General features: G+C 36.4%; 1 protein-coding gene across 1 annotated transcript in view; it reads left to right on the forward strand.

The window, feature by feature from the left end:
- EIF3H (eukaryotic translation initiation factor 3 subunit H) overlaps positions 1–17,168 on the forward strand; it is a 97,106-nt gene that overhangs the window by 23,242 nt on the left and 56,696 nt on the right. The window contains exon 2 of the mRNA XM_061439099.1: positions 6,649–6,805. Within this exon, the coding sequence (XP_061295083.1) occupies positions 6,649–6,805 (157 nt within the window). The remainder of the gene's footprint in view (positions 1–6,648; positions 6,806–17,168) is intronic.

Here is a 17,168-nt window from a genome sequence, read left to right on the forward strand (position 1 = left end):
GTGTCATCTGAGAGAGGCCTTTACCAGATCGCCCCAGCTTAACAGCACATTTCTCTGTCTTTTTCTTAGTGCTTTAAACAATCTATAAGCACATTAACTTTCTTAATTTTCATTTTAAAATAGTGGTTCTTAAAGTGTGAACCCCCAGCACTCTCTGAGGTTTAAACTATTTTTGTAATAATGAGTAAACATTATTCATCTTTTTTACTCTCTTTCTTTCATGAATGTCTAATGGAGGTTTTCAGATGCTCCATTGTGTGTTATATAAGAGATTGAATGCAGAAGCAGAATGAGAAATCCAGTTGTCTTTTATTAAAGTAGACATTAATAGAATTTACAAAACTATGAACAATGTCATTCTTTTATCCTGATTAAAATTTCTTTTTGAAAAGGTAAATGGTTTACAGAAGTGTGAAAATGTCGTAATTTAAGTTAGTGTCTGATGCATTTTTTTAAGTGAATAAAGTATTTTGAGCATTTTTTTGGTTTGAATTTCAGTATGAAATATCAATGTAAAAGTTCTTTGAGGTCCACAATAATTTTTGAGTGTTAAAAGGGCCCTTTGACCAAAAAATTTGAGAACTGGTGTTCTTAAAAGTCCCATGGAAGTAAAGACCTTATGTATTTGATTTGGTTTCATATTCATAGGGCCTGGCAGAGGTAAAACTGGCCTGTGGAAATCACTGAAGTATCTGGGTGAACAGATTATGAATGAATGAAAGAAAATGACAGTTGTAGAATTCTGGTGATTCTCTGCAGGGCTTTCAAGTTTTTCTATAGTAACTGGTTTTTGTAGACATCATATTTGATAGAAAATTACTCCAGTTCATCAGAAAGCATAATCTTTATTTTGGCCAGGTTTAATTGTTCCCTGATATGGAACTGAAAGTTTTTGATGTGATTTTGGTTAGAGATTCTGTTAAATGTTCCTTTTCTAGGAAGGATGGAAGATTTTACCCATCATGCTTATTAACTAACTCAAAGTTTAAGTTGATTGACTTCTAGTATAATTTATTTGGATATTTTAGATTGTTATTTATATTTTATCTTATAAAATACTTTCTGTATTTTATAATAAATACAGAATACTTTATAATAAAAATATTTTCTGTTATGGAAGTTAAATCCTTTGTTGCTTTTAGCCTTTGGACAAAGTTAGGTTTTCATTTTTTTTTTAATGCCAGACACTTAAATAGTATTTTGTTCATTGTAGATTACAGATAGTCTGTTTTGCTTTTTCAGATTGCCCACACTGAATAATAAATGATAGTAAGGGAAAAAAAATTTATTCCTTACAGGTATTTTCAGCAGACAGGAAATCTGTTTACTGTCCTGCAAGTTGGAATTCTTTACTAAGATTTGCCCATCCTGAGAAGATGCAGACTTCAGAAAGCTAGGAGATAGTTCTAAAGACTGCTGACCTATTCCAAGAACAACACTGATTGTGTAGGTCACATCAGGGAAGTTATTTATAAGCATTTAGACCCAGAATATGACAGTGTTAGGGAGGTGTAGAAGAATTTGGTAATTTCAGATTCCGCTGGTTAGTTTGTTTCTGCCCCTTAGGGCATAATTTATAGAAGACTTTTCATTTACCCACTGATAAAAAGGATAAAGTAACCTGGCCGGCACAAGTTCATAAGTAGTTGTAGATTAGGGGGTCAAGCTATAAAGAATAAGTCTTAACTCTGATAGGGCACTTGGGTGCTTCTCAGTTGGACTGCTCACCTTATCTTTCCTCTCATTTCTTTACTGTGGAGATCCTTCCAATTAGGGCTTAAGTTTCTCTTTATGCTTTTGTAAATAAAAGGTTCGTTCTTGGGTCTGTATTTCTCAGTGTACCCAGTTTTTAGCGACACAAGGAGTCTTAAACAAAGAAGGAGACTTGTGGTTTAATCATTTGAGTTCATTGCAATCACCTGAGGTGTTAGAACAGAAACAAAGCCTGGTCCATGCTACCTCATTAAAAATTAGAATGAAGTAGGATGTTAGGCGGAGAAGGCAATGGCACCCCACACCAGTACTCTTGCCTGGCAAATCCCATGGACGGGGGAGCCTGGTGGGCTGCCGACTCTGGGGTCTCACAGAGTCGGACATGACTGAAGCGACTTAGCAGCAGCAGCAGGATGTTAGAATCACCTGGAGAATATGAAAATGAAAATAGAAACCACCCCCCCCAAAAAAAAAAAAGAAATCCCACATCCCCCCAAACCCTAAAATACAGGATAAGGAGCCCCAGGCCAGGTTAATTACCTCTGATTTTCAGAGATTGGGTTTCAGGCATCTGTATTTTTTAAAATACTGATGGCTGTAATATGTCACCAGAGTAAAGACCTCTCTTCACTTATTAAAAAAAACTCCCCTGGTCATTTTGATAAGCTAGGAACAAATGATATAGAGCTCCTGAGCATGTGGGATCATTTGTGACACTTATAAACAAAATAGAGGAGTATGCTTTTGTTTGGAGAGCTATTAAACTCCCATGTATCTTGTTTTTAAGAATAGGGAGCATGACATCCATAAGCAGGGTTAATTAAAAGTCTGTCAGCACTGTTTTGTGGACAGAAGCATATGAGTGGTTAGGGGGAGAGAAAATGAAAGGCCAGTAAGCAGGACTAGAGCAGGACTTGTGTGGTGGAACATTCCCATCTTGTGGCTTAGTGAGGAGAGTGCCGCTGAAGTACAGAGCTGAACCTCACTTAGTTATGGAAGGATTTACACAATCAGTGGCAGTTGTTCATGCTATCAGACGTCTCGTGATTAGGGCACAAAAAATGTGACCACCAGCACCATTCCGTCAGTCTTTTTGCTGCCTGTCCCTGTAAACCCTTCACTGAACTTTTTTACTCCATGTAGTAACCCTGTTTCTACAACTTTGTTATGGAGACTTCTTCTGGAGCTGTTGCCACCACATTCTGTTTCAGCTCTGTTACAAAAAACCTATTTGAAGCCTCAAGTTACTCAGTTATTGTGAAGTAATTAAATATACCTTGGTGTCGGAAGTCAGATCTCACCTCCCTGCTATAATAAATCTATGTCAGATTATCTGTTTCCTCTTCTGTAAAATGGGACTATAATATTACTGACTCTTTAGAGGGATTGTGAGGATTTAATGAGTAACTGCATTTGAGGCACTTAGTGGAGTGCTTTTGACAAAAGTGATAGACCGGTATTTACCATTCATTCCTTTAGCAAATACATTTTGAGTATCTAGACCATGAGCAGTACATGGATTCTGTCTTATTCGTAAATACCGATAATCTATGGAATGTTTTTCTAGATACAGTAAGTTCTTCATTATTTGTATAGAGTAGCAGAAGCCTATGTGTCCATGGGTTGCTTCTGCTCAGGAATTTCCTTCTGACATCTGAATGTCCTCTGAAGTTTGTAATGCAATTCCACTACTTTTTTTTGAACTAAAGAATTGAGATGTTAGTGTGTATGCGGGAAATACGAAGGCTATAAAATGTCAAAATGAAGAATGAGTTTGCTTAGTTTTGTTAAAAGTTTTTTGTTTTCTGAATGCTTTATTATATTCGACTTTATTAAATTGGCAAGATCATAAATGTTAGAGTTGGAAATTATTTTAATGATCACTAGGACTTTCCTATGGCTTTCTGTTTTGGTCACCCAGAAATGCTAGAGAGAATTCATCCTTAAAATGGATACCCTGTTTCCTGAAACTCACCTGTGGTCCTTACTTTGCTTTTCAAAGTAAGACACATCCTCTGCTGCCTCACTGGACAGTGCTCTTTGTGATTGTCCCCAGCCTGTAGAGAGAGTTTAATTCATTGAACTGGTTCTCATCACAGGGTTTTAAACTTTCTCTCTTATAATTAGTCCTTTAGGGGGTACACTTATTCATGTTGATTGTCTTTAGCCAATGAAGTGAAACCACTGCTTTTTCCATTACTCAGGTGAATACTGTTACTGGTAACTTTTCTCTTGGTCATTGTAGAGAACTGGCTGTAGCAGGTCAGTGATGCAGGAAAGAGCGGGATAATAATTTCTCTTACTTGGAGGACTGCGCTTCTGTGGATACTGTATAAATTGCACTGATTCTTGGGGCAGGCATACCAGGCTGCCGTGCCGTTCCATTACTTTGCTCTCAACCCCTTCCCAGTTTACTTTGTTTAAAGTAAGACGGTGTTTCAGTATAAGCTATTTTTGAACTATGCTAATTCATTTTTAAAGATAATAATTGTTTTTTCTCACTTCTATTTTCTTTATAAAGGGAAATAAAGTTATTTTGGTCTGGCTTTTGGTGAAATTGTGCTGGGCCCTAGTCATCAGTACTCCGTTTCCCACATGTAGGAATCAGCTGTTAGGAATCAGCTGGTGCAGAGATATACACTGAGCTCAGATATCTTCTAGCATCTCTCATTTACTTTGATTTCAGCTGTGGTTCATTAATAGGGTTCAGTATTCAGGAAACTAGGTAACCTGGGCAAGCTGATAGGTGTGTTTGTAATAACTCTTTATCAGTTTTGTTTATCCCTTCTTAGTCACCGATGTTTCTTTTATTTTTTAATTGTGAAAATGGTTGTTGTTGGTAGAGTTAAGTTGAATGGGAATTAAACAGTTTTCTTTTTATTGATAAAGTCAATAATATTGATTATTGAGCATTATTTCAGGGCAGATCCTGTGTGAAATCTTTACTGTACAGTTTTCTCATTTTTAATAGTCTTAAGTAATGCTGTGAAACGGTTCCATTTTGCAAGTCAGAAATCTAGGACTTGGGAAGATTAAATAGTTTTCCCAAGGTCACAGCTAATAAATGCTAGAGCTGGAAACCATTCTTCCTCTTCCTGCATGACCCCTAGAGCCTATTTTTGTGCCTTTCAAGAAACGGAGAGGTCTTTTATACAGAAATGTGTAAGGCTTATGCACGTTCTCCACTTCACAGTGTTGAAGGTCTGCCAGTCTAGTTGGTGTCCTTCTGTGTTGAGCTCTTCCCTGCTGACTGCTTGCTGTTCTTAGAAGGTCTGGATCTTAAACTGGTGTAAAGTCTTTCTGAGTCCATTCATCACAGAGTCTTTGCTTCATGTCTGTTCCTAACTCATGGTTTTAATAATTAAGCTGCTGATATGAGAATCATCTTGTTAAAATATGCCCATAAGCTTTGGAGTTTAAATCTTGGTTCTGCCATTTCCTGGATGTGTGATCTTTAGCCATTTACTCAACTTTTCTTTGCTTCAGCTTTCTTATTTGTAATATGAGTATAATATAGTGCTTTCTCCTAAGGTAGTTATGAGGATTACATGATTGATAATACAGGTATAATAATTAGAATACTGCCTGGTACATGATGTTCAATAATTGTAACCTGTATTATTAACTGGTTACTGATGATTTATTTCTATCAGTAATATACTTGTTTTAAGTTAAACACTAATCAGTAAAACTCTAATTCCCATTTTGTTATTAGACTTATTTTTCCCTCTGATAGCTTTCCATTGTATTTTAGACTGTATTACCCTTTAGTCTCAGGCCATGTCCTTGTACTGAATAATACAGACTACTACTCTTAATAATACTATGTGCCAAGCACTGTTCAAAGCCCATTAATATATTAAGAGACTCATGTTGTAGGAATTATTATTGATTATGACTGTTACTGTGAACTTTTAATTGCCTATTCAGTCATGCAGTGTACCTCTTCATTTTAATGGGAATATTAAAGGAGAGAGTAAATAGAAGAGCTGGCTATTCCATTAGAGGTTATTTGGTATATCCTTATTGTTGAGAAAAATTAGGTAGTGCTGGTGCCTGGGCTGTTGTTATGTTCTCTGTTACCAAGCAAGTTCTTGGATACATGTTCCTGTTGTTGCTTCCTCTGATTAATGAGATGCTCTGTCCAGGAACCGTCTTGAGGTGTTGAGAGTATGTCAGAGGGTTCTGTATTTAGATGTTCAGATAATTGATATCTTTATCTCTGTGTCTTACTGATATTTTTATCTTTTGTGACAGGATATTGCTGTTAACAAAGGTTAATGGGGTCACTTTCTCTGTAATAGTCTCAGGTTGAAGTGGTAATGTTAGATTCAACTGAAGGAATTCTTGGATGCCAGACCTTTATGCATCTTTGACTTAAAGGTTGTGAGTGTTCTACATGGACTTTTTTAGAATATAATTTTATTTGCTTATTTTTAATTTATTTTTGGCTGTGCTGGGTCTTTGTTGCTGCACGGACCCTTCTCTAGTTGTGGTGAGTGGGGGTTACTCTCTAGTTGTGGTATGGGAGCTTCTCATCGCAGTGGCTTCTTCTGTTGCAGAGTACAGGCTTTAGGGCACGCAGGCTTCAGTAGTTGTGGCTCTCCAGCTTAGTTGCTCCATGGCATGTGGGCTCTTTCTGGATCAGGGATCGAACCTGGGTCTCCTGCATAGGCAGGCAGATTCTTTACCACTGAACCACCAGGGAAGTCCACATGGACATTTTTGACACATCTTCAAATTCGAAGAGTTTCAGGTGTACATTTAGACTATGTAAGATTTTTTTTATGTAAGGGTAAAGGAAATGGTTTGTAAGAAATTTGGTCAGTTCTGTCATATAACTGTGGGTTCATCAGTATAGTTTTATTTTGTCTTTGAAATAAAGGAAGTGTAAACTATAAGAGTGATATTTAAACTTCTATTTTTTTCTTTTAGGTGGTATTAAAGATTATCAAACATTACCAGGAAGAAGGACAAGGAACTGAGGTGGTTCAAGGAGTGCTTTTGGGCCTTGTTGTAGAAGATCGACTTGAGATTACCAACTGTTTTCCTTTCCCTCAGCACACTGAAGATGATGCTGACTTTGATGAAGGTAAGGGTACTCACACAAATGGTTATTGATCCAGTGTTCACCATAACCTTTCATAATTGTTACCAGGAGTTCATCAGAGTAACCTAGTTCTCAGTCTCTTGAAAAAGATTCTACAGATTCTCTGAAATGAAGTTATATTATCAAAAACTTGATTAGTTTGGCCTTTAGTTATTCGGGATTTGTGATTCTGATAATTTGGATAGGAGCTGTGCTGATTTCTCATTGTGAAAGCAGCTTACCAATTACAGTCTGAAGGACAGAAATCGTCGCTTTGTCCCACAGCCATTTCCTTCTGTAGTTTTTTGACTTACTGTTTAAGAAGAGATGAGTTGTCTACTTGAGAAAGAAGATACTCCTTAAGCATTTCAGAATGTTTGTGCTGCAGGTGTAATTGCTTTGTTAGCAAAGGCCAATAGTAGTTAAAAAGATCCTACCAAAGGCCAAGGTCAGCATCCTAAAGGATTTTTTTTTTTAATCTAGTTGAAAATTAGGTTGTCTGAATTCTCACATTCTTGTCAGCATTTGTTGTCTTGTTGATGATGGCCATTCCGACAGGTGTGAGGCAGTCTTTCATTGTGGTTTTGATTTACATTTTCTTAATATTAGTGATGTTGAGCCCCTCTTCATATGCGTGTTGGCTGCCTTTATGTCTTCTTTAGAAGGTGAAATGTCTTTTCAAGTCCTTTGCTAATTTCTTGGGTTTTGTTGAAGGAGTTCTTTATATATTCTGCATATTTACTCCATATGGTTTGCAGGTATTATCTTTCACACTTTTGGTGTTTCTTTTGTTGAACAGAAGCTTTAATATAATTCAGCTTGTCTATTTTTGCTTTTGTTTCCTATACTTACGGTGTAATCTCCAAGAAATCATTGCCAAGACCAGTATTTTGAAGGTTCTAGTATTACAAAGCTTCTTCCATATATTTTCTTCTAGGAATTATATGCTAGGGCTGTACTCTTTTGATTATTGTTGCTTTGTCATATGTTTTGGAATCAAGAAGTGTGAGTCTCCAAATTTGTTTTTCTTTCTCAACATTATTTTGGCTATTAGGGTCCTTTGAGATTCCATAAGAATTTTAAATAGTTTTTTTCCCTATTTCTGCAAGAAAAAAAAAAGAAATGCCATTGGTATTTTGATAGGGATTGTATTGAATCTGTAGATCACATCGGGTATTATGGACAGCATAACGGTATTAAATCTTCCAGTTCATGAATACTTGATGGATGTCTTTTCCTTTTGTTTTGTCTTTCAGCACTGTTTTATAATTTCCAGCATACAAGTGTTTTGCTGCATTGGTTAAGTTTGTTCCTAAGTATATTATTCTTTTTGATGCTATTGTAAATGTGATTGTTTTTTAAATTCCTTTCATTCATTGATCACTTTTAACTTTGGTAAAATGTTATCTCATTTGACTTCATGTCCTCATAGTACCTTGAACGTGTAGTAACACAAAGTATATTCTTAATGAGATTGATACCTTGATATTGCAGTTTGGTCTGCACATCTTTTTTTAATTGAAGTAGTACTTTTAGAAACTAACCAAGGCTGTTTTATTCTAGGCACTTAAGTATTTGAATTTTTTAAAAAACTTTTTTTTTCATCTTAAGCCAGCCCGAGTCTCCCTGTTTCATTTGAACGGCTATAATATGCCTATTAAATGTGTGTAAAACACAAGATTATGGTTGGGATTTCTCTTCAGTCTATTCTGGCAGTATTTGGATATCTCTATTCCCAAAGAGTCGGACACGACTGAGTGACTGAACTGAACTGAACTGATAGGCTTCTTAGTTAGGCTTCTTTAGTTTTGACAGATATTTTTAATCCTTTATTAATAGATTTCAGGAACTAAAAAGCCTCTTGATGAAAGTGAAAGAAGAGAGTGAAAAAGTTGGCTTAAAGCTCAACATTCAGAAAACTAAGATCATGGCATCTGGTCCCCTCACTTCATGGGCAGTAGATGGGGAAACAGTGTCAGACTTTATTTTTCTGGGCTCCAAAATCACTGCAGATGGTGACTGCAGCCATGAAATTAAAAGACGCTTACTCCTTGTAAGGAAAGTTATGACCAACCTAGATAGCATATTCAAAAGCAGAGACGTTACTTTGCCAACAAAGTCCGTCCAGTCAAGGCTATGGTTTTTCTTGTGGTCATGTGTGAATGTGAGAATTGGACTGTGAAGAAAGCTGAGTGCTGAAGAATTGATGCTTTTGAACTGTGGTGCTGGAGAAGACTCTTGCGAGTCCCTTGGACTACAAGGAGATCCAACCAGTCCATCCTAAAGGAGACCAGTCCTGGGTGTTCATTGGAAGGACTGATGCTGAAGCTGAAACTCCAATACTTTGGCCAGCTGAAGCGAAGAGTTGACTCATTGGAAAAGACCCTAATGCTGGGAGGGATTGGGGGCAGGAGGGGAAGGGGACGACAGAGGATGAGGTGGCTGGATGGCATCACCGACTCAATGCACATGAGTTTGGGTGAACTCCGGGAGTTGGTGATGGACAGGGAGGCCTGGCGTGTTGTGATTCATGGGGTCCCAAAGAGTGTCGGCCATGACTGAGCGACTGAACTGATTCCCATATTCACCACCCTATCTAGAGAAGCACAGTTATAATTCAGTAATAACTATTTTAGATTGGAATACCATGGCTTGCTAGCATACTTTCTTTGATTTATAAGTGAGCCTAAGAGGTTCATTTGAAGTGAATTATTCAGTTTCTCTGTTAGTGGCACAGTTGGAAGCAGAATCCATTCCTGGATAGTTTACATTGTCTCGTGGTTTTCTCAAGTAGTTAATTTTGTTTTATAAAATCCTCAGTTTATTTGTTAATGAATTTTTTTGGCTGCACTGGGTCTTCATTGCTGTGTGTTAGCTTTCTCTAGTTACACAGAGTGGTTGTAGTGTGCAGGCTGCTCATTGTGGTGGCTTCTCTTGTTGCAGAGCATGGGTTCTAGAGCACAGGCTCAGTGGTTGTGACCCCGTGGCATGTGGAATCTTACCAGACCAGGGATTGTACCTGTGTTCCCTGCATTGGCAGGCGAATTCTTAACCCCTGGACCACTAGGGAAGTCCTAAAATACTTAATTTGAAATGTGAGCAAGAAATAATGTTTAGTGCAATTATGGTAGATGAACCGACCAAAGATCTTGATCATTGGATGCTAACTTCTCTTACGGACTTGAGATAATTGGCCTGTGTGCCTTTTCATTAACATATGCTTTAAGAAGCTCATTTAAAAATAACACTGAGGTAGCAACAGACTTCAATTTAGCATTAAATAATAAAAAATACTACAGGACATTGTTTGCTGTGTATTAAATGTGCATTTTCCATAATCATTTACTCTGCATAGTTGAAGGCTTTATTCATTCCATTTTCCAGGTGAGGAAAGCTAATTTGGAAACTAGTAGGACTTGCCATTTTTCTTATATATGTGAAAAATCTAAGACAGTGCCCAGTATTTCTTCTTGAGTTTTAGATTCTCTCATTTAATCTGTTTATTTATCTTAATGAACATTAGTATGCAGTCACCATTAGATTTTTATCAAACTTGATAAAGGCTAATTTTTTCCGTTACAGTTGTGCATGTTTATTGTTTTAAATCATGCTAAAGGCCTATTGTTTTGCTTACTGCTTTTCTGTTGCTTTATGGTTGCTAAAACTAATGTTTGTTCAGGGAAGGATCTTTTGCTCTGACTTTCACCCTAAGGAAGTAAAGCACTCACCAAACATTTAATAATTTTAGTGATTACATATTTTGAATTGCGTTGTCGTGTGTTTTTTTTTGTTTTGTTTTTTTTTTTTTGGTTTGTTATTGTGCCCAGTGTAAACTAGAGATTCTATGATCTGTGGGCCTGCTTTTTGTATATGAAATTTTTTTTGAAATTTTTATTTTGTATTGGACTATAGCCAACAGAGGATGAAAAGTCTGGATGGTATCACGGACTCGATGGACGTGAGTCTGAGTGAACTCTGGGAGTTGGTGATGGACAGGGAGGCCTGGCGTGCTGCGATTCATGGGGTCGCAAAGAGTCGGACACGACTGAGCGACTGAACTGAACTGAACTGATAGCCGATTAACAATGTTGTAGTAGTTTCAAGGGGACAGTAGATGGACTCAGCCATACATATACATGTATTCATTCTCCCCCAGACTCCCTGCCATCCCGGTTGTAATGTTTCTTTGAAACACTGCCGTGCCCATTCACTTGTGTATTTTCTGTGGCTGTGTTCCTGCTACAGCGGCTTAGTTGAGTAGTTGTGACAGAGATCATACGGGTACCTGGCCTGAATTTTTTTTTTTTACTGTCTGGTTCTTTAAGAAAAACTGACCATTTCTTTTTTATATATATCTTTTTCTTATTCTTTTCCCACTCATAAAGTTAGATAGTTCTTTTTATCATGAATTGATGGCTTTTTGTTTATTTCTTTTAGATGTTGCCCTTGACGCTGACAATCAGTCTAGACTGTTTGTGGGCACAATAATGAAAATGCTGGTATTATCGGGTATTTTGCTGGTGCACCTAGAAATATCAGAATGGTAGTTTTGCTTTAATTTTACTGCATTTTTCCTTTAAAAAAAAAAACCCCACACATTGAATTACTGATATTTGGGAGAACTGTTTGTAGATAATGGACTTCCTTGATGACTCAATGGTAAAGAATTTGCATGCAATGCAGGAGACACAGGGAACGCTGTTTTGATCCCTGCATAGGGAAGATCCCCTGGAGGAGGAAGTGGCAACCCACTTCAGTGTTCTTGCCTAAAAAATCCTGTGGACAGAGGAAGCTGGTGGGTTACAGTCTGTGGGGTTGCAAAGAGTCAGTCACACACACTTTGACTGAGCTCACAACATGCATCTGTAGGTAGTAGGAAAGGAAGGCTTTCACTTATGGTTGTAGATTTGTGACCAGGCATTGTGGAAAGACAGTGGTATGAGGCCAGAAAACTCAGGTGGAAATCTCAGCTCTATAGTTAGGATCTGTGTGACTCTGAATAACTCACTTCTGAACCTGTTTTTATCTGATTGATCAAGCACATATTAATTGCTCACTTACTGAATACTCGGAACATAGCTGAAGGAGAATTTGCATTTGAGGTTAACATTTTGGGTAGTGCTACAGTGGATTTATGTTACAATAAGGTGATTCAGAAAATAAGAAACTGTTGGCGTGAAGTTTCACTCTTTTTTTTTTGGCATATGTGATAACTCTCATTTGAATGGTTTAAATCTTGATACACTTTTATGTTACAGAATTTACTTTCTAGAGAGATAATGTGCTCATATTAGAGAATATATGATTTTTTAAAAATTAAGTAGGAAAACTCATATTAAAATTCCCATTAGGGGGCACTATTATCAAGCTTAGGAGAACTAGAGACTAATTTGTTTTCTCAGACACGCAACCCGAGGCTTGCTAAAAGGGAAAAATATTTTCATCTGATAAGATTCAGATACTTTTTATACAATCAAATTCCTTAAATATGGTTATAAAGTGCAGTGAATTAAACACAGATCCAATAACTCACTGTCTTGTTTTTCAGTCAACTAAATCAATATAATATTGCAGGTGATATAAGAAGCTTACTTTATTCTGAATCAGAGCCAAATCCATAATTTTCATATTTAGAATAGACAATTTTGAAAATTTTGCTCCTGTTAAGTCAGTCACAAAGGATGATCCTTGGCCTTCAAATAAGTTTCTTAGAGAAATGAAGCATGAAGACTATTGTGCTACTAAAATGGAGTCAGGGGAGTGAGCTGATGCCTAGCTAAGACTGTACTGACTGTAATTACTGAAGTCATTTCACACAGTGAAGCAGTGTGCACACACACAGAGCTCTTAACCTTTCTGTTTATTTTCAGGCACTTGAAAATTATTTTCTTTTTTGTTACTCAAGTTTAGTGTTAGAGCAAGAAACACTACTTAACACTGTGCCGTACACTATCACTTTATCATCAGGCTTCCAAAAGAAAGGTAGTAGTGTAGCCTTCAACAGACTTTTTAAAGACTAAAGTATGGATTGGCCAAAATGTAATTAAAATGAAATGTAATCACAGTAATTTTTCATGGCATAGGTGTTATTTTGGTATCACTGGATTCGGAGAGATTGGGTTTGTATAGTTACATTATTTTCCATACTTTCTACCTGGCTAAGCCGCAGTTTACATTGGAGAAAGTCTCTGCTTAATTACTTGCTTCCTGAAGTCTCACCTTCTCCTTTGCTTGCGGCCCACAGGGTGAGGGCAACATGGCTTTAAACCTAGCCGGTGGTTACTGCTTCAGCTGTGTATTGCTTTTGAGTTCAGGAAAGCACTGAGTCAGAACAGAGAAAGCCTTTCATACTTTCTCAGACCGATGGGGACATTCTGTGAAAAGACATGATGTTTAGTTATTATTTTGTATTATCTTCTATCTGTATGAACAGTCAGCGATCACTGTGATCTGTTTGACAAATTTAGTTTTTTAAAAAAACCCATTTCTTTTATTGCTTTATTTTTTCTCCCAAAGAACTTTTCTTGGTAGAAATATTGAAGGTTTATGTAGACCATATTGGAGTGTGTTTTGAAACTTATTGGAGAAGTAGGAGCAAATTTACTTTGTGGCCTCAGATCATTAAGTGGAGGAGGTATGATAAAAATGTTTAAGATATCTTAGGAAAAATTTTCTTTTCAGCTTTTATCCAGCAAATTACATTGAGTGGGTGGTGAAAAAGATACAGATACGAAATCTAGTTACTGCTTTGAAAGATTTTAGGTGGGAGAGACAAGTGTGTAAAGAATTGTGAAATAGAATTGATGTAAGTTTAGAGTGAGAAAAGGAAAAAATGATGGCAACACTCAGATATGAGCTACTCATTCCTTTTGGGCGATGACTTTACAGTTACAGGGGAGGTAAAGTTGATTATCAGTTGCATTTTAAGTAATTTTTAAGGGAGTTATGTCTTCTGAGTTTGTTTAAGTTATTCACATTTTGGGGCCCTCATATATAACACAAGCATCTCTAGAAACAAAGAACAAACTATTTAATATATATTTAATTTGGCATCTTTATTATTCAGAGCTGATTATGTCCCTTGATAGTATTTTTCAAATTTTGTTGCTGATTTTCTATCAGGTAGTGAAGTTGTCTTTGACATCTAGGCTCTTTTAATACATAAAAAGATGCCTGACGGTAGTTGAGTGCTTTGTTTATAGAAACTCAGGACCCTTGCTTCATTTAGCTCTATTTAAAATATTTAATAGGTATTTAAATAGAATGCTTAATAAATCTTAAATATTTAATAAACTATTTCATATATGTGTCATTTTCAATGAAATACTGTATAGTCAGGTAACTGGAGAGACTCTGTCCTCTGACTTACGCCGCAGTTCTCCAGGGTACTGATGCTTGGTGGTTATTCACGGTGGTGTTTTGAAAATGTTAAATCCTTCACACTGAGAAATTTATTGCTGAATATTCAGGGTAATGAACTTTAGATTATTGCTTACTTAAATTATTTTGATCACTCATAAAGCTATGGTTTGTGATTTGAAACTAACTTAATAACCTTAACCATATTTTATATGTTTAGTTTTTTTGGCTTATTAAGGTGATTAGAATATGAGAAGTAAAATCCAGATATAAAGCCTCAATCCTGATGTTTGTATGCCTTTTTCATTCTTCCAGTTTGGGTGTCTGCAGATTTTAAAATACAAGAGTAGGAGCAAGGTCTGCTTCTTTTTAAAAGCTTGAAAAATATTTTTTGTGTTTACTTCGTGTTTTAAAATTTAGGATTTTCCCCTCGCTTTTTAAGTGAATTGAGAAACTCCTGTGCATGGAAGGATATACTATTGAAAATGTGGTCAAGGGAAAAGATTTTTCTGCTTTCAGAAATTAAAGCGCTTTACACTGTACCCTCCCTTGGTCCCTGAAGCGTAAGTGCTATGGTTTGGAGAGAAGCCAAGTAAAACCTGTTCAAATTTTGTGCAGACTTAAAGTAATACTTTAAGATTTGAAAATTACAGGTGGATACAATACTTAAATAGTATTTAAAATTCCTGTTTCCCAAGTCTAAAAATGTAATCCTTAAATTACTATTCCCAGTGGTTTAAATTTTAATTAAATAAAAATAGCCTTACTTTTGAACCACAATGACATTAGGTATAGATATTTGAATTCATTATTAAACTTTAAGATAATAACCATTAAAAATGAACTGTTTGGGCATTAATTAAAATGTCAAAAAGTCACAGTTAGTGTGTAACCAAAGATCCTTGCTATTTCTGTTTTACTAAAAATTGTCCTAATCATCACATTTAAAGCTAGCTTTCTATCTTACCCAGGAGAAGTGTTACCTGGCTTCACTCCCCCAATTCAATATATTATCTGACCTGCAAGTTTTGTAGATTGATAGATTAATTATAGTTAGGTTTGATGTTTTGGTGCTAATATTGTATTTTGCAAACTGCCCTTTTTATTAAGAGTGAAGTGTTCTGTTTGTTTTGTATTCGTCTCTCTAGGTGAAACTTTCATAGCTCTTGAAACTTTTATCTGTTTGAGATTACTCTCCAAGACTTACCTATTACCAGTTTTAGATTGATCTTTTCATATCTTTATCCCGTTTCAACATGAGGATTATTTGCTGCCTTTTTTTTTTAATCAGTAATTTTTACTCAGTACATTTTAGATGCTTTCTAATATTTCTGAAAACAAAGGCAATATTTATTTCGACTTAAGTAACAATATAATGGCTGAGTTTATAATGCAACCCTGCATCGCCCCTCTTTTCACCCTCTGCACATTCACCCTTTGTTTTCTCTAATATTTAACCTACAGACATTTTAATGTACAGACAACCTTTCTCTCCTCCTTGAATGGTGAGAGGATTACAGCTATTTCAGTGGTCTTTGCAGAAATATATCTGTCTTGTTTCTGTTTTGTAGAATTGGATGGGTGAGGACCTTGAGCACATAGTTTTAGGTGGCAGGCTACTAGTCCCACAGGCAGCAGTAATGGTCGTAAGAGTCCCGCAGCAGAGTCCTCGTGGGGGCTTTGGGCTTGGGGCACACGTTAATGACCCCAGCAAGCAGTAAAAGGCGGCAGCAGCAGTTCCTCCGCAAATAGCATTTGTCCTCAAGCTACTGTAGCTTCCAGGCTGCTCTGTTCTCACTTTACCTTCTCCTTTTCTTTTCTTTCTTTATCCCTTTGTTATTCACTCATCAAGTCAGTATTTCAGGGGGAACTATGTGCCAGGCATTTCCAGTGGCCATTTCGTGTCTATACCTGCTAAGGATATTTTCTGAGGTGTTCATTATTTCAAGAACCTAGCTGTTCTGAGCAATGTTTGTGACTTGAAGCATGGGGAGATTTGTTAGCACATTATTTAGTGAAATCAGATTGTTAGTATACTAAGTGAAGATTATGTTGCTATTCAGGTGCAAGCAAGTCTCTGGAAGGTTTTTGTGTAGTTGAAGAATAGCTTAGAATTATAAATATGTGTCTGTAAATCTACACATCTATGGATTTGCGATTCAGGGTAATTCCATTATTTTGTAAAATAACATGGTTCCTCAAGATTTGTAAATTACCATGTTTTTCATTTTTGTATTAGAAATATTTTATATTTATTTTTGATATCACTTGGGTGGGGTTCCCAAATCTTTAGGTAAAACTTCCTCTGTCAATAATTTAATCTGTAAACAAAAATACTCAGTTTTAAAAGTCTGTGAGCAAGACTTGCTAAGGTGAATTATTTCTCCTTAATTTAGAAATTTCTTCTTTTCCTCCTCATACCACTCTTACCACCATTCCTACTTTGAAACACAGATAAAATAAAACATTGCAAAGATTCATTATTAGAAGAGGGTGAAGGGTTATATGAAGAGTGGTGACATAACACCTTTGTGGGTATTAGCCATTTTTTCTGACGAATGAATGAGGAATGGGATGGTATTAGACATACTGTGAACTGTTAAAATCACTGTAAGCATGTCTGGGTTACTTCCCTGCTCCTTTAGGAGATGTTTGACATGATTAACCATGAGACTAATGTATTGCTAGAATCCAGATTTGTATTTCTTTGTTTCTTGTCTCCTCATCCTATAGGCAGCTTGATAAAAAATAAGTTGCAGCCAGTTCCACATGTGTGGAAATGGTGTGTGTATACATTTACCGTTATAGCTCTTGGTTGAGAAAAATTTTTGAATCATTTATATACAGACCTTGCAAACGTTCTGAAAGACATAAATTTAGATGGAGTTCTGGTAAAGTTCTGGTTTATTACTAATTGTAATCATGGGTCTCTAGTCTCAGTTTTCACATTTGCAGAGTGGATCACAAGAGGAACTTTTGTGATTGTTTTTGTACACTTCGGAAGCTG

This window comes from Bos javanicus, chromosome 14 (assembly GCF_032452875.1).
Source record: "Bos javanicus breed banteng chromosome 14, ARS-OSU_banteng_1.0, whole genome shotgun sequence".
In the NCBI taxonomy this organism is placed as follows: Eukaryota; Metazoa; Chordata; class Mammalia; order Artiodactyla; family Bovidae; genus Bos; species Bos javanicus.